We start from the raw sequence: 15,914 nt of genomic DNA, 5'->3' as shown, positions 1-15,914 counted from the left end.
TGTGAGTGGGAGTGTGTCCTAGCTGGATCCAAGCTGTATGTCACTGATCAACTCTGGGAATTGGGCAAGGCTGTCAAAGAAAAGCCAGGTTGGTGCCCCAGAGCTCTGGAGTTTGGCTAAAGGTGTTAATACCAAGATACCTTGGGATTTCAGTGTCTTTGAGAAACACATTCTCTTTTCCTGACAAGGCCTTATTGTTGGGATATAGATGTGACCCATATGCCAGAGAAAGGGGAAAATAGATGCATCTGTTAATGTAAATAGTAACTGGAGAACCCTTAGCTGTGATTTCCACACTTTCTAATAAACTTAACTTTTTTTTTTTTTTTTTGAGGGGGATGAGGAGGGGAATGTGAAGACCTATTGGCATCTTTGTGCAGACACCGAGCTCTGATATATACCTAAAGCCAAGTAGGGAATTCTCTACTTGAGCCAAGAGCTATTTGTCACAACTTTGGTGGTGATTCAGTGCCTATAATTGTAAAACCAATGTGCTTCAGTGCTTAACTGGCACTGAAACCAGTTAAGATATGAATGTTTCATAAATTTTGTGCATATATTTGTTTGCTTTTCCTGTTTCCATCATGGCAGGAACATAAGAGGAAACCAAAATATTTTAGGAAGCAATATAGTTATCGAAATATTCAGAGCACTAAAATGTTTGTTCAGAACTTGCCGGCCGTTTGTTTCTGCTTTACCTTTCTTGGGAGGTAAATGATGTTGTAGAATGAGCTCCAGGGCAATGTGTTTAAAATGTGTGACACCAAAGCTGCGCTGTGTGGGCAGGTTGTTCACCTGTGCTCCGGCACCATTCTCAAACATTCTCCCACACCAGCCAGGGAGTCAGATTTAGATTCAATATTAAGAAAAAAATCTTTTTGGAAATTTATCCAAAAGCTGATTCCTTTTTTATAACAAATTTTGACACCTGTAAGATCCCTAGCCTCTTGTTTTTCTATGTTGTAGTGTAAATATTCTCAGTTCCTTCAAATTTTCAACCTTGGTCATATTTTCTTTGTCACACTTCATTACTCCCCTTTGTAATTTCTTCTCATTACCTGATTACTACTCAGTACTCTTTCTTTTATTCTTTTCATATGAGTAACAGAGTTTCAATAGAATAAATACAGCCACTACATGCATCCTTTTATTATGAGATGCATTACTTTCAGTGGCTTCATACAGATGTGTCAAGTTGAAGTGTACCAAGCTCTAAGAAGTTTGTTTGAAAAAGAACACAATTCAGTGCATGAGCTTTTCTATCTACATTGCAGGTTGCAGAAGCAGAGTGAAAAAGTTTGTAAAATTTGTTACTATTTTATGCAGAGCCTGAAATAAAAAAAGTCTTGAATAATGAAAATTCGAACAGCAGAGAAACCTTCCTGCTTTTGCAGCAGAGTAACACTGCAGATGGCCAGTAGCTACAGTAACCTCCTCTGGAAAACTGAATAACTTATTTTATCAGACACCTTTCAATATTCTCTGTGAGAGAAATGACTACGGGAAATATGTTATTCCAGCTCCAGAAACTAACTTTCCCTTTATTTGGTAGTGTGAGTTGTCCTGCTGTATTCATTTTATGCCTCTGGCCTTAGGAGTCGTGTCAGGTTAACAGGGCAGCCCAAGCCCAGGATCTACTCATCCCACTGTCCTGCGCTGCCAAAGAGAGAGCTCCTGTCTCCGGGGGCAGTGAAAAGGAAAAATGACAAGGACAATCTCTTTTTTCCTCTTTCTGTAAGGATACAAATATGTCTCAAATATGTTTGCACATGTTTGGGAAGTACGATTAAATAAGGTTGTATTTTAAGGCTCCTGGTGCTTGATGTCATGGCCCCAAAGAAGGCACTGTGTGCTGCCACAAAAGCACTTTCTGATATACAGCTAAAACAATATTCTCTTAATCTACAACTAAACAGCATATTTACATTCACTAAAATTCAGACTAGGGTCTCTTGATTATCCGAGTAACAGTAACATCAGTCTGGAAATGTTTTATAGTGCTTTCTCTGGATTTCTATATTGACATGTTGGATAATTAAAACATTCTGATGCAATCACAGAATAACAGAATATTCAAGGTTGGAAGGGACCTCTAGAGATCATCTAGTCCAACCTTCCTGCTCCAGCAGGCACACCTACAGCATGTGGCACAGAGTGGCATCCAGGTGGGTTTGGAAGACCTCCAGAGAAGGAGACTCCACAACCTCCCTGGGCAGCCTGTTCCACTGCTCTGTCACCCTCACAGGAAAGAAGTTGCTCCTCACCTGAAGATGGAACTTCCTGTGCTCCAGCTTATGGCCATTACCCCTCGTCCTATCACTGGCCACCAGTGAGAACAGCCTGTCCCCTTCCTCCCTGCATTCTCCCTTCCTGAACTTATACACATTAATCATATCCCCTCTGAGCCTTCTCTTCTCCAGGGAAAACAGGCCCGGCTCACTCAGCCTCTCCTGTACGGGAGATGTTCCATTCCCTTAATCATCCTGGTTGCCCTTCTCTGGACCCTCTCGAGAAGCTCCACGTGCCTCTTGTCCTGGGGAGCCCAGAACTGCCCTCAATACTCCAGGTGCGGCCTCCCCAGAGCTGAGCAGAGGGGCAGGATCCCCTCCCTCCACCTGCTGCCAACATCCTCCTGATGCAGCCAGGATCCCATTGGCCTTCCTGGCCACGAGGGCACTGCTGCCTCATGGCTAACTTGGTGTCAACCAGGACTCCCAGGTCCCTCTCCGTGGAGCTGCTTTCCAGCAGGTCAGCCCCTATTCTGTCCTGGTGCCTGGGGTTATTCCTCCCCAGGTGCAGGACCCTGCACTTGTCCTTATTGAACCTCATGAGGTTCCTCTCTGCCCAACTCTCCAGCCTGTCCAGGTCCCTCTGGATGGCAGCACAGCCCTCTGGAGTGTCGGCCACTCCACCCAGCTTGGTGTCATCTGCAAACTTGCTCAGAGTGCACTCAGTGCCCTCGTCCAGGTCATTGATGAACAAGTTGAACAGCACCGGGCCCAGTACTGACCCCTGGGGGACACCACTGGCCACAGGCCTCCAACTGGAATTGGCCCCATTTATCACCACCCTCTGAGCTCTGCCATCCAGCTAGTTCTTGATCCACCGCACCTTGCACTCATCAATATCTTTTCAAAAAGTTAAAAGCAAAAACTCTGAAAAAAATGGACATTTGCAGCCATGCAATCCTAACTTCATACCTATAAATATCTGAAATATTAATACTTTCATCAGTATGTACTTTGTAAGATGTTTGGCTGTGTACAATGTAGGGATCAGCATCTGTCAATAAATGCTTTTATGAAACTATAACAATATGATTGTACACAAATGTGGTTAGAATGTCATATGCTTGTTTGTTTGATCATCGTCTTCAATTTGAATCTTTATCTTGACCTGGTTGTTTGTGATCCCAAATATAGCTTTTTGGTCTATCTCGCTCTTTCATTGATATGTCAAAGACAGTACTTAATAGCTCCTTATTGTTTCTTTATTGTGAACTCTCAATGAAGTTTTAGGCTTTCTTATTCATGTTTTTGTTAAGGATCGTTGTGTGAGCAAGGTATAATGTTTCCTTTCCATGTTGACAAAATACAGTATGCTTGTAGGTTTTTCCTTCTCTCACAAAAAAAAGGCAACGAGGCAGTGTTCATCGGAAGGCTCAAACCACAAAACTCCTGTGAAAGAGACGTTTTGTTAGTCTCAGGTAGGAGGACTATTATAATAAGCAAATTGTCACACCTACCATTTACCTCCTGTAAACTATCACAAAAAGATGCAAAAATACTATGCAAATGATCTGTTAGGATTATTACTAGATCTAAACTGGAGTCTTTTTTATTGCTGCCTCACATAGAGCCAGTTTGGAGTTTTACAGCAGACTGCCCCTTAAAAATAAGTTCGCATCCATAGTGAGTTGTATATGTTATCTCACGTTCTTGCTGTTACAGAAGATTAGATATTCTATTTACTGGAATAATATTATTTAAGAATAGATATGTCTAGTCTCCAGACTTGTGAAAAAAAAAAAAGGTAACTGCATGTAACATAAGCTGTGCATATATTATTCACGTGTAATGTAATGTGATGACTTGCATGCAAAATATTATTTTCTACGGTTGTTTTTAATGCTGTCCCAAAGCAAGACTGCATATGTCATTATAAGTTGTTTATTCAAACTGTAAATTCACAAGGGCTTTGTCTTTAATGTCTATGTACTCTGTTTAAAAGGCACATACATAATCAATCTTATCAATACTGACATATAGTTGTCTGAATCAGGATGTCAGTTTTGAGTATATCTTTGATCTCTCTTGTTTCAAGGGATCAGGTAATTGGTAGTTCTGCTTCTGCACTGACAGGTAGCTAGGAACTTCTTTTGGTTTTGGTGAGTTGAGGGGAATACAAAAAAACAAAATGTCTTTTTTTCATTTTGAAGATGTATCTCTTTAGAGGGGAAGGAATGAGTGTTGGTTTTAGACTGCATGGCAACATTGGAAATTCATCAGCTCCAAAGGGAAATGTAAATGAAATTATTACTGCATTGCCATGTTTTTCTCCGATTTTAGTCACATACATGGGAAAAATCAGAGAAATGTAAATGCTGCTGCATAAAAGAAACCTACCCTTGTGCCTCGTATATTTCTGAGGTCACATGCAGAGGGAGACCTTGCTGCCGTTCTGGTGTCTTTGCTTAAGACCTGGAGAGACAACTCATTTCCCTCACTCATGAGTTGGGGGCTGTCCTTCCTTGTGATGACCCCAAGCTCTGGGGTATTGGAATTAAACCCCATGCACTTTTGGCAGGCCAGCATTCCTGTAACAATTTCATGTGCAGACTTTCAGTTTTCTGCTTTCTGATTTTTTCCTGCAATGCATAATGGGATATATTATAAAAAATAAACTAATGTGGAAGCTGAGGGTCACATTAACATATCCCCCACCCTTTAGGGGGAAGAACCTACTGGTGGCATTGTAGAGTCCAGGAAGACAGGTTGGTGGTTCCACTGCAGAGCTTCCTGATCAATATAGACTATTGTCTAGAGCATCATGTTTGCGAGACATGTCTCAAGTCTCAAGGTTTATTCACACTTTTGCATTCATTCATACTGCACCAAAGGTCATAGAGAGTAAGTAGTGGCGGTTTTCTTATGCATATTAATCACAACTTTTTTTTTGTCATCATAGTGAAACTGAAGGGAACTGCTTCAGAGGTAGCTCAGTATGAGTCTAGCAACAGGAGTGATGAAAAAATACTGTAAAAGGGGAGTGGGATCAGAAAATTTCTATTCTGGACCCTGGGGCAGAAGGTTTCTGGAAGCACTGAAGACTGTTGGCTTCGAGCATTACAGACTTGTTCTTTCCTGATTCATGGGGCTCTTCCTGCATTGTTTTGTAAAATTAACTACTGTGCCTGTGGTAGATCACTTTATAAAATGTGTAACGAGGCACCACAAATACTGCCTCTAGAAAACAGCTGTGAGTATTTTCTTGATCTTTGAAAAAATGAATATGATATAAAACCGAAACTTCAAGTCAAGAGTACCTGTGATGTAATTTTCTAAGGGAGAGTTATTGTGGTTCACAATTACTGTGTATAGGTAGGTGTGGTTATAAAAATACTGCTGAGTTTCTTAACTGGAGCATTTTTAAGTTTTAATTATGTTTAAGTTTAACTTAAAACTAATTTTTAAGTTTAAATTATGGATTACTTGTCAGATTAGTACAGTTCAATGCAACTGAACTGTGCATTTATATTTGGGTTCATTTTGTAATGCTAGTGTATATTCTGGAGGAATATCAAATCCTAAATCAGTTTCCAAAATCTGTGTCACTGCCAACATTGTTCTGAAGGATCTCTAAAAGTATACATGGATTTTGGGAGGAAAACTGCATTACATTTTCTGCCTGTTATAGATATTTCTGAAACACCACACTAGGTTAATGTTTTATCATTTAAGATTCCAAGGAAAGAACATTATTAAAGAAGAAAGCTTGATTTTCTTTTTCTTTTTTTTTTTTTTTTTTTACATCATTGAAAAATAGATTTTTGGAGATCTTTGGCACTGATAAATATTGTTGAACTCACCAGAAGCTGCGCATAGTCAAGACATTTATCACATCAAGTGTCATTTATGCAAAATAAATACAATATACTGGAGATCTACATTAAGAAGAAAAAAAGGTTTTAACTAAACCATGAGCGTGTGTGTTGACTACAGAGCCTCCAGCTTTATAACAGTGGGAAACTAAAGACAATTGTTCATCTCATTAATAGCTGGGTTTTTTGAGGAGTTGGGGAATAAATGAGCACTTAAACACAGCTTAAGTTAAGTCCAAGTGCAAAAAAGCAGCTCCTAAGGAATACCAAAGGGATACTTGGTTCATCTGAGTGTAACTGCTGTTCCCAGAATTTTAATATCTATTGAATCAAAAAATATTTCAACTGGCAATACGTACATTATGAATTCTGTACTGAATTGGTATTTAAACTCCAGTTTCTCATTTAACTGTGAAACACAGATAACCTTGATTATAAATGGGATGTTTTTATTCTTTAAGGACTCCTAGGAGTGCTTAAATTTGATTGTTTTCTTGTACACTTTTCAAAATAAGCTTTAACTTGCACAGTTTATATACTTTAATCCTTAACACAGTTTCTCCTGTTGCCTTTTCTGTAGGATTGTGGAAAAGGGTTATTACAGTGAACGAGATGCTGCTGATGCTGTTAAACAAATCCTGGAGGCAGTTGCTGTGAGTATTGTCTAGCATCATATGCTCAGCACCTAATCTTTCACCTAAAATAGCTCAATGAATACACAGTTGTGAAAGAAGCAGAGAAGTTCACTAAAGAATAGTTTGCACAATTTGCCTTCAATAATTACTTTTTATATTGATTTTTTTGTTAGGATACTGATGCTGTGAAGGGGAAAAAGTGACCTTGGATGGCAGTCAGCAATAGAGTTAGGGCTCATCTTTTGGAGCTGAGTGAATGTTCTTTGCCTCTATTTAGTTTCAAAAACCTTTGGAGTTCTGCACTGGTATGTGAGCTCCAAAAGCAATTTGAAATCATTGGCACTTATCTAGTCTCCCATTCATTTTTGGATGAGTAGATAGCAGTAGTTTGCATGGAATCTTAAACAAAAGAGAGTACATTACTCTCCCTCTCACCTTAAATGGATGATAGATTGATTGAATGTGTTAGGTGGTAAAGAGTTAGGTTACATGAATTCAAGTTAGAGATTCATGCAGAGTATTACCATGAAAATAGTTATGCTTGATTTGAAGTTGTTGCCTGGAAATGAACATTCACACTTTTTGATGCTATGCAGAAGCATTCAGAGAAACAGTCTTCAAGGAAACATAGCAAGAAAGTGCGCTCCTGAGGAGATGGATAGTATAGATTACAAAGTATCCAATCAAAAATAGTTTTCAGAGCTCCTTAAATTAGATATGCTCAGATTTGCAGTAATATTGTTAAATTTGTGATCAGTAGGTTGTGCAGTGCCTAATGTAACCTCTTCCTTTCCATTGTGTGTGATTTTTAAAAATTTCAAGTTTTGTAGAATTGTTTCACATTCAAAAAAGAGAGATAACAGTCTTCCATGGCACAGCACAACTTAGAGAAAAGTTTAAATGTCTTTGAGGCAACGAGGCAAAGTCTTCTAAGAGCTACACTTCATACTACTGTATGTTATCAATATTTCTTAACCGCTTTTAACTGTCCCATCCGATTTCACAGCAGAGTTTCCTAGGCCAGCAGTCAGATGCTAAAAATGTGCATAAGAAATTAATTAGTGTACACACTAGCATCAGTCACTTCCAGTGAGCAAGAGATGGACAATGAAAAACTGGCCAATTAGGATACTCAGAAGACTTGAGGCGAATTGCTCTGCTTTCTGCAAATGCAATATTAGCTAAGTAGAAGGAGAGATACAGGCTAAAGGTTTTGTCCGGTCGTTTAACTTTAGAGTCAGTTAATATATTTTGATTTAGAATCATAAAATCATAGAATGATAGAATGCTTAAGGTTGGAAGGGACCTCAGAGCTCATCTAGTCCAACCCCCCTGCTCACGCAGGGTCACCTAGAGCACGGGGCACAGGGCTGCATCCAAGCGGGTTTTAAAGATCTCCAAAGAAGGAGACTCCACAACCTCTCTGGGCAGCCTGTGCCAGGGCTCTGGCACCCTCACTGTCAAGAAGTGTTTCCTTAAGTTCCTGTGGAACTTTTGGTGCCTCAGCTTGTGGCCATTTCCTCTAGTCCTGTCACTGGCCACCACTGAAAAGAGGCCGCCCCCTCCTCCTCACTGCCTCCCTTGAGGTATTTATAGACACTGACCAGGTCCCCCCTCAGCCTTCTCTTCTCCAGACTGAACAGGCCCAGCTCCCTCACCCTTTGCTCATAGGGCAGATGTTCCAGGCCCCTGATCATCCTGGTAGCCCTGCGCTGGACTCTCTCCAGCAGCTCCACATCCCTCTTGCACTGGGGAGCCCAGAACTGGACACAGTCTCCAGATATGGCCTCACCAGGGCTGTGTACAGGGGGATGATCACTTCCCTCGACCTGCTGGAGACGCTCTTCTTAATGCACCCCAGGATCCCGTTGGCCTTCTTGGCCACCAGGGCACACTGCTGCCTCATGGTCATCTTGTCATCCACCACAACGCCCAGGTCCCTCTCTGCAGGGCTGCTCTCCAGCAGGTCCACCCCTAATCTGTACTGGTATCCAGGGTTATTATTTATTTATGTAGTATTTATGTAGTGTGGTTGTCTACAGCAGATGTTTGGAGTGAAGTGGTTAAGTAGGCAACAGGTTGTGAAGGCCTTGTGAAGGGGTAGCTAAAAGCACTCGTAGGAGTGCAGACAGTGCAGGCAGGAAGCCAAGGAACTTTGGTTGTTCTCCAAGAATACCTGACTCTTCAAACAAGCTCCCATTGTCAATATCTTGGAGAAGAGAGGTCACTTGGAATGGCTTTTTCGCAGTATAGTGATGAGCCAAGCAGGATCTGTACAGATTGGACAGGGAAGTGCAGAATGTGAAAGGAACTGTCTTGAATATAGGATTGGGGGCAATGAGTACCCTCCATTGGAGCTACCCCATGGTGAGGAAAAGTTGATGTTGAGTATGTATGTATATAGAGTTATAGAGTTGATAGGAAGGCTGTATAGGGAGTGACAATGTGTTTATTCAGAGAGAAAAGACCAATTCCATTGTAGTTACCTGAGATGGGAATGAACTATCTCATTGTGGAAAACTTCTCTAAAAATCATGTTTGATGTTGTCTGTAAGCCCGTTCACCATAATTTAGAAACAAGAACAAGTATTTACTGCAGCAATGTGACACATTACAAGACCATCATGTTAGCTTCATGCTGCTTTCTGAATTATCCTGACTGCATACTGAGTCACCCACATGCAAAGTATGTATTTAAATTTGGTGCACAGCATAATGAATTTGTATAAGCTTCTTAAGTTTAGATCAGATTATTATTTTATGGCCAAATGGTTCTTCCAGTAGGACTGCACCAATTAAGATGGTTCCAAATTATTTACCATTCTTTTGCAAAAATTATACATTGCTGAAAAACGTTTCAGCTCTTTATTTTTAAAAACAGGAACCAGGTAAGATCTTCGGCTTCTAAGAAATGCAGTAGCTTTGTTCAAGTCAACAGAACAGAGGTGGAGAAAGGTGAAAAGCTTACTTTTTGTAAGAGCATAGAGTAGTTTAATTTTGGACTATTATATATGCCAGTACTTGATCACTAAGTAGAAGTGCTATAAACTTGTGTTCTTATGGCTGACACTGAACATCCGTGCCATAGCTGTGAAAACTGTGGTCATGGCTGCTCCCAAATTGGGATTTTGCCAGCTGTGTGAGTATTTCAATTCCAACAGAAATACTGTGGCAGAATGGGTTTTGTGGATAGCATTGGACTTACCTCTAGAAACTGTCTCTAGGTACTGCAGAACAATCTTTCCAGAATGAAAGAAAATATATCTGTAGACAATTCTTAAATAATACATTTCACTCAGAAGTCTATGCCAGCTAGTACCTTATTGACTTTAGGTAGATATTTTTGACTTTACAAAAAGCAAAGCGTTCAGCCTTAATTTTCTTAAACTCCTGTGCTGATCTATCTACTTGTTTTATAAAGTCCTCATTAAGGACTCTTATAAATTTGTAGTAATGGATCTGTCTTTTCAATATATTATTGACATGGAAAGCTATTATGTCTTTATTTAATAGAGGGCTAGATTTTCAAGGAGGATATAATCAAAAGTGTAAGAAAATCAAAAGTGTAAAGAAATCAAAAGTGTATATCCTTAAAAGGATATAATCAAAAGTGTAGTGCATTTTTCAAAAATTCTTAAGCATTTTTGCTTAATTCCCTTTGAAATTATTAAACTGAATGGACCTCTATTCTTTTTAAAAAAATCACATAGAGCTTCTAGCTATTTCTGTTTCTTGTCAAACCCAACTACCAAGCTATGACTGGCCTATTGAAATTAGAGAAGACGACAGAGAGCAGCACAAAATGAATCATGATCATAGAACAGCATGGAAATTATAGAAATGTTTCTTCCCAAGAGGAAAGAGACCAACAAACACTATACTGTCACTGCTGCCTGGAAACCACAGAATGCATTTTGCTTTTTTTATGATTTTCCATGATTTTTCTTTTTCTAGGTTGTTGCATCTTATCTATTGTTCTAGGTCCATGCTCTAACACAGCATGGTCTGATCTAACAGTTTGCTCTGAGAAGAAATTACCCTTTTTTCTCTCTCTCCCACACCTTCGCTTTTTCTCTTTTTCTTCCCTTTTCTTTAACCAAAGAGACTGCTTCATTCACACAATAAAAGCTTTGCTCAAAACTAGGGCAAACCAACATTCATCTTTTAAGCTCTTTGGCTGCGCATTTCAGGCAGAGGTTTTATTCCTATCCAATCTCAGAACAGAATGAATTTCATTCTTTAAAGGAGATGTATTTGAAGACAGTTTCACTCAGGATATCATTGTCCTTTCCCACTTTCTCAGAGGATAAGATATATACAGAAAGATCTTTTTTTTTTCCCTGTGGGTTTCAGCAGGCATATATCCCAGGGTCTGATCTCACTGTCTGACTTGCAGGAGATATTACTTATGTTTGTAAAATTAAAACATTACTGAGCTGTTAGTCAAAAGAAGACAATGAAACATTTGTTTCTAAAGGACATGCTCCTTTTTAACTTTTGTAACTAATTTACTTTTTTGATTAAACTTAAGAAAATTATTCTAATTTCTTTTAATGCGTACTTTCAAAATCCTGTGTTTATCGTTAATAATAAACCACAGTCCTTCTTGCCTAGTCTGCACTAGTGTCAAAGTGGTAATTTTCTACTTGAGAGTTAAATTATTCTTTCTGTTATATTTAAATTTGAAATTATTTTTAATGATTTACCTTTTGTAATTAAGGCAGTTAATGACATATCCTTTATATTTATTTTCAAAGTCATTTACTTTAATTTCCCATCACATTTTATGAAAGGTTGTTTTCTTCTGATTGGCTATTATCTTGTCTAGATAGGAACATTTTTCTGAAGCTACATGCAGGCCCCTCTCCGTTTCCATTTCTGCTTTTTTTTCCTGCCATTTCAAACTCCATTGTATGCCTGCACTTTTATATTATTCCTTGTCAGCTTAAATTCGTAGGAAGTATGCTGAATTCTCAACTGTCATGACAAAGACTGAGGATACTTGCAGGTTTGAGAGTGAAAGTCTAGATTAAAGGTTTATATTCATTTCAGTGAACTTTGATGTCACATATAATAAGTTCTACAGTCATAGGTAAGGACCAAACACAGACATGCAGCTTGCAACTACATTTTATATATCCTGAGTCCTTATTATCTCTAAGAAGTAAAGCTTAAACCAAATGAGATAACCAGACTTTAAAAGATTACTTGAGACCCAGGAAAATTGATTAAAATATTTGGGGGTTATAACACTCAAATAATAGTGAATAATAAGTAAAAATTCAGGATGGATTTTTTTTTTCCTGTACAATCATTGAGTTAGTGCTTGTCACAGATGTAGGCCATTGATGGATTTTGGTTTAGAAACTGACTACAAGGCTGAACCTTTATCAAGGGTAAAATTGTTACAGAGCTCAGGAGTGGACACGGCAAACATGTTGTATTATTAGGCTTATGCAGGTCTAACAGACACACTTTTCACAGCGGTAAGTGGAAACAAATCAGAAAAAAAAAAAAGGTTTAATTCTATTTAAAATGAAGTCTCCTCAAGACAAATTCCATGGAGTTAGTGGAAGGAACAGCTATATATTGCATCACAGGATAAAGACAGGTATAAAACAGCAATAAAATGTGTGAACACTTTATGTAAGAAGAGAGAGCTTGTGCATAATTGTAGATATTGAAGAATTTTCACTTCCTCTGCTTATAAGATTTTGCAAAATGTTTCCACTTTAACAGGATATATATTTATACTTGTAAATCTTTCCCTACTGGATCTGAGTGTGTTTTGCACTCTCTCTGGTATAAAAGAGTGGTTTTCCAAGACGCTTTCTGCGATGTGTGGTGCAAGTTACAACTGGAAAGCAGCAATTATTCTGGTCTAATTCAATCAGAAACCAGCCATCCATCTCTGCACTTTCCAGGTGAAGGAAAAACATGTTTAGCCATAGCCCAAAGGGGAAGAGAAAGTTCTGGCAGATTTTTCTCCTGTTTGCTCAAAATTGATATTTTAGTGACTTGGCAAATTTTGACCCTTGAGGGAATATGGAGTTGTGAGTGCAAGGAACAATTTTTGTAACCATGACTGTGATTTTGTGCTAAGGAGTATGAGATTGTAATATGTTCTTTTCCAGCATGGTCTACTTTTCTATTTTTTTTAATAACCTACCAACTGGAAGAAAATTGCACTGGTTTAACACTAGCACTCTCCTATTTGAACATATTATTTTGACAAATTTATGTGGTGACATTTTGGAAAAGGAGGCAGAAGAATTTTGAGTTCAGAAGCAATACACCAGCTATTTGTAGTTAAAAATATGGTTTGTGAAGTAATCTGGGAGGAAAAAATGATGAGCAAGCTTGTAATCATCCCCTTTTTAGAAAAGCAACAAAAAAAAAGGTTATCAGTATGTCAGAAAAAGCCTGTATGACCTTTATGATGATTTGTGCCAGGAAAAGTAAAATACAGAAAATTAGGGCACTAAATCTCTTTTCTTTCTTTGCCCGAGTTCCGCAACTCTGTCACGTCCCTGGGCTAGCCTGCAGCACTGTTAGCCTTAAGCTTGCTTGGGAGGTGAGGACCGATCACAGGCTCGCTTTGAAGCTGCCGTGAGGTGAAGTGTCGATACCCGTGCCCATGAGCTGGGAGTGGGTGCCCTGCAGCTACTGCAGGGCCCTCAGCTTTCAACAGACGCCGTTTTCCCTTTGCTTTTGAAGCAAAGCAGACCTTGGAATAATCTGTGCTCTTTTTTATGGATGAGACACAAACCTGAAGTTTCTTCTTAGAAGAGTATCAGCTGCAATATCCTCGAGAGCTGATTGTGTCAATGGAATATTCTCTGCCTGGCAAATTTCTCCATATTTATTTTTTGCTGGCTTTTTCGTTTGTTTTAAACTTTGTTTTATAATCTGTTAGGTGGTTCTGTCACAGCAAATATACCACAGATGGAGAATACACAAGGGTGCTTGTTATGTGTGCCTTAATGCCAGGGGAGATGTTCCTAGGGCCATAGTATGTACCTTGTCTCCTGACCAGTTCTCTGTAATGTGACCTCTGCCTTTGGCTGCTGCTTCTTCACTTCTGATTCAGCAAGTTTGGGGAGCTCCTGCTGGCATAGCTTTCCCCAAGGGCAGCCCTTGTGCTCCAGTATCCTTCTGTCAACAGATCTTACTTGGCTTGTTCCCAAGCTGTCATTCGAGTCTTGTGAAACTTTGGCCTCTGAAAAAGTAGCAAGAGCATCTGTGCAAAATTGTGCATATTTCTGGGCCTCTTCGTTAGCTACTTTCAGATGCCCTCCTGTTCTTGGGAGCAGAACTGGGAGACAAAGAGGTCCGTTTTGTATGGACCTCATGTAATAGAAGTCTGTTCCAAATGGGGCATTTCTCCTTTGGGGTCCTGTTGATTTAAAGAATTAAGACAAAGGCAAAACACTCTTCCTGCCCTTTCTGCCCCTCTGCAACTGGGTGCTATTTTCTCTTGGAGGCTTGAGAAGGACACAAGAGGGGAACATGCACCTCTGTGGAGACAGGATTGCTGGGCTTGCAGTGGTTGTAGTGCCAGCATGAGCTCTTTTTCAGGGCTCTTAAGGACAAATGAGTTTATCTGAAATAATTTTGCAAAAAGCTAATAGAAAATTCAAATTACCATGTATTTGAGTTCTGCTGTATTTTTTGAAAACTCTTTTCACAGAAGCAATTGCATTGAAACAATATTAACTTTTGATTAATATTAAGGAACTGTTCTCCATTTTTAGAAAATGTTAGTGAATGCTAACATTGGTGTGGGGGGACGTATATGAAGAGTGTTAGTGTTAAATAAATGCAATTCATTTTACTCACTTGTGCCAATATTGCCCAAAAGATTATTAAAACAGATTTTGCGATAGTTTCACGCTGCTGAACTGTGCAGCATTGGAGCATAATGGGTCCATCACTGCAAGATGTCCCTGTAGAGAAAGTTAGCAATATGTGTTGTGTGAATTAAGCATTCTGCTTATTGCAGTAATCTGTCCTGAAGTAATGAAGCATTGAATGTTTTTCAAGTCTCTTCCTTTTCTTCTTGTCTTTTCCTGGTACTTTGTGTTTTGTTTGCAGACATAAAAAATACACCTCAATATTTGCTCATTGGCACAGAAACACAGGAGAGTATTGAACTTTTTACTTTGAGGTCAGGTTAGATGTCAAATGTTGTGGTGCTGTCTGTCCGAAGAAGAACTACTACCTGAACAGTAATCGAAGTAATATTTATGCATTCATCAATTGTAACATACGTCTTCAGCAATGAACATTCTTAGAAGCATCCTTAAACTCAAAGAACAGATTTTTTTTTTTTGTAAAATATTGTGCTTGTTGACAAATTGCTAATGTCAAAAATTTCATGTTAAGGATATCTGCATGGCTTGTGGCTATACAGCTCACACAAATAGTGTATATAAAGCTTTTCAAAGAATCATGTAGAAATCAGCTGCTTTTACACATTTCCAGTTAAATGCCTAACTGGAGTTATATGTAAGTGGGTAAAACAGATTTGCATACGTACGTGATATGCAAGCATGCAGTATATAAATCTAAGCGCAATTTGAAAATTACACTGAGAACATCTGCTTTTTATTTAAATATGTTTACCAAAATATTTACAAACCTCTAATTACAAATTAGGTTCTATCATTTGTTAAAGGAGTGAGATTATTGCTAATCTTTGTTTTTGTTTCATTTTGTTTTGCTTAAGTGAAAGATATTTTGTTTTCTGAGTATTAAAATGAGTATAGATCTTTAAACATTGCAAGTCGGTCTGACCTGGGCAATCGTAGTAACCTTTGTTTCCCCCAAGTGGCTACCCCATATTCAGGGACATAGCTGCATAACTACATAGTAATATTCACTTATTCACTGAGAGCAAACAGATTCAGCATCAGTGCTGCCAGGCCAGTTTGTACCCCAGATGTACCCCAGAATGTACCAGCATCTGTCGCTGCTCCCCGCCAAGGCAGTGCCCAGTGCTCACTTCTGCCATGGGCTGCCTCACATCCAATGTGCCGAGTTGCTCTCTGCCCCCTGTGTCTACACAGGACAAACTGCTATCAAGTGACTTGTGTTTTTCCAGTTCTCTCAATTAAAAATAAAACCCCTTAGTTCCTTTTGTGTTGCACCTTTTTCGGCCTCCAAGAGGCTATTTAGCA

At 39.0% G+C, this 15,914-nt stretch overlaps 1 protein-coding gene across 1 annotated transcript in view; it reads left to right on the top strand.

The window, feature by feature from the left end:
• CAMK4 (calcium/calmodulin dependent protein kinase IV) overlaps positions 1-15,914 on the top strand; it is an 88,120-nt gene that overhangs the window by 20,807 nt on the left and 51,399 nt on the right. The window contains exon 4 of the mRNA XM_026052855.1: positions 6,681-6,753. Coding sequence (XP_025908640.1) covers positions 6,681-6,753 — 73 coding nt within the window. The remainder of the gene's footprint in view (positions 1-6,680; positions 6,754-15,914) is intronic.

The sequence above is a fragment of the Nothoprocta perdicaria genome, unplaced genomic scaffold (assembly GCF_003342845.1).
Source record: "Nothoprocta perdicaria isolate Ctin4 unplaced genomic scaffold, notPer1 scaffold_92, whole genome shotgun sequence".
Taxonomy (NCBI): Eukaryota; Metazoa; Chordata; class Aves; order Tinamiformes; family Tinamidae; genus Nothoprocta; species Nothoprocta perdicaria.
This window is presented reverse-complemented; position numbering and strand designations above follow the sequence as displayed.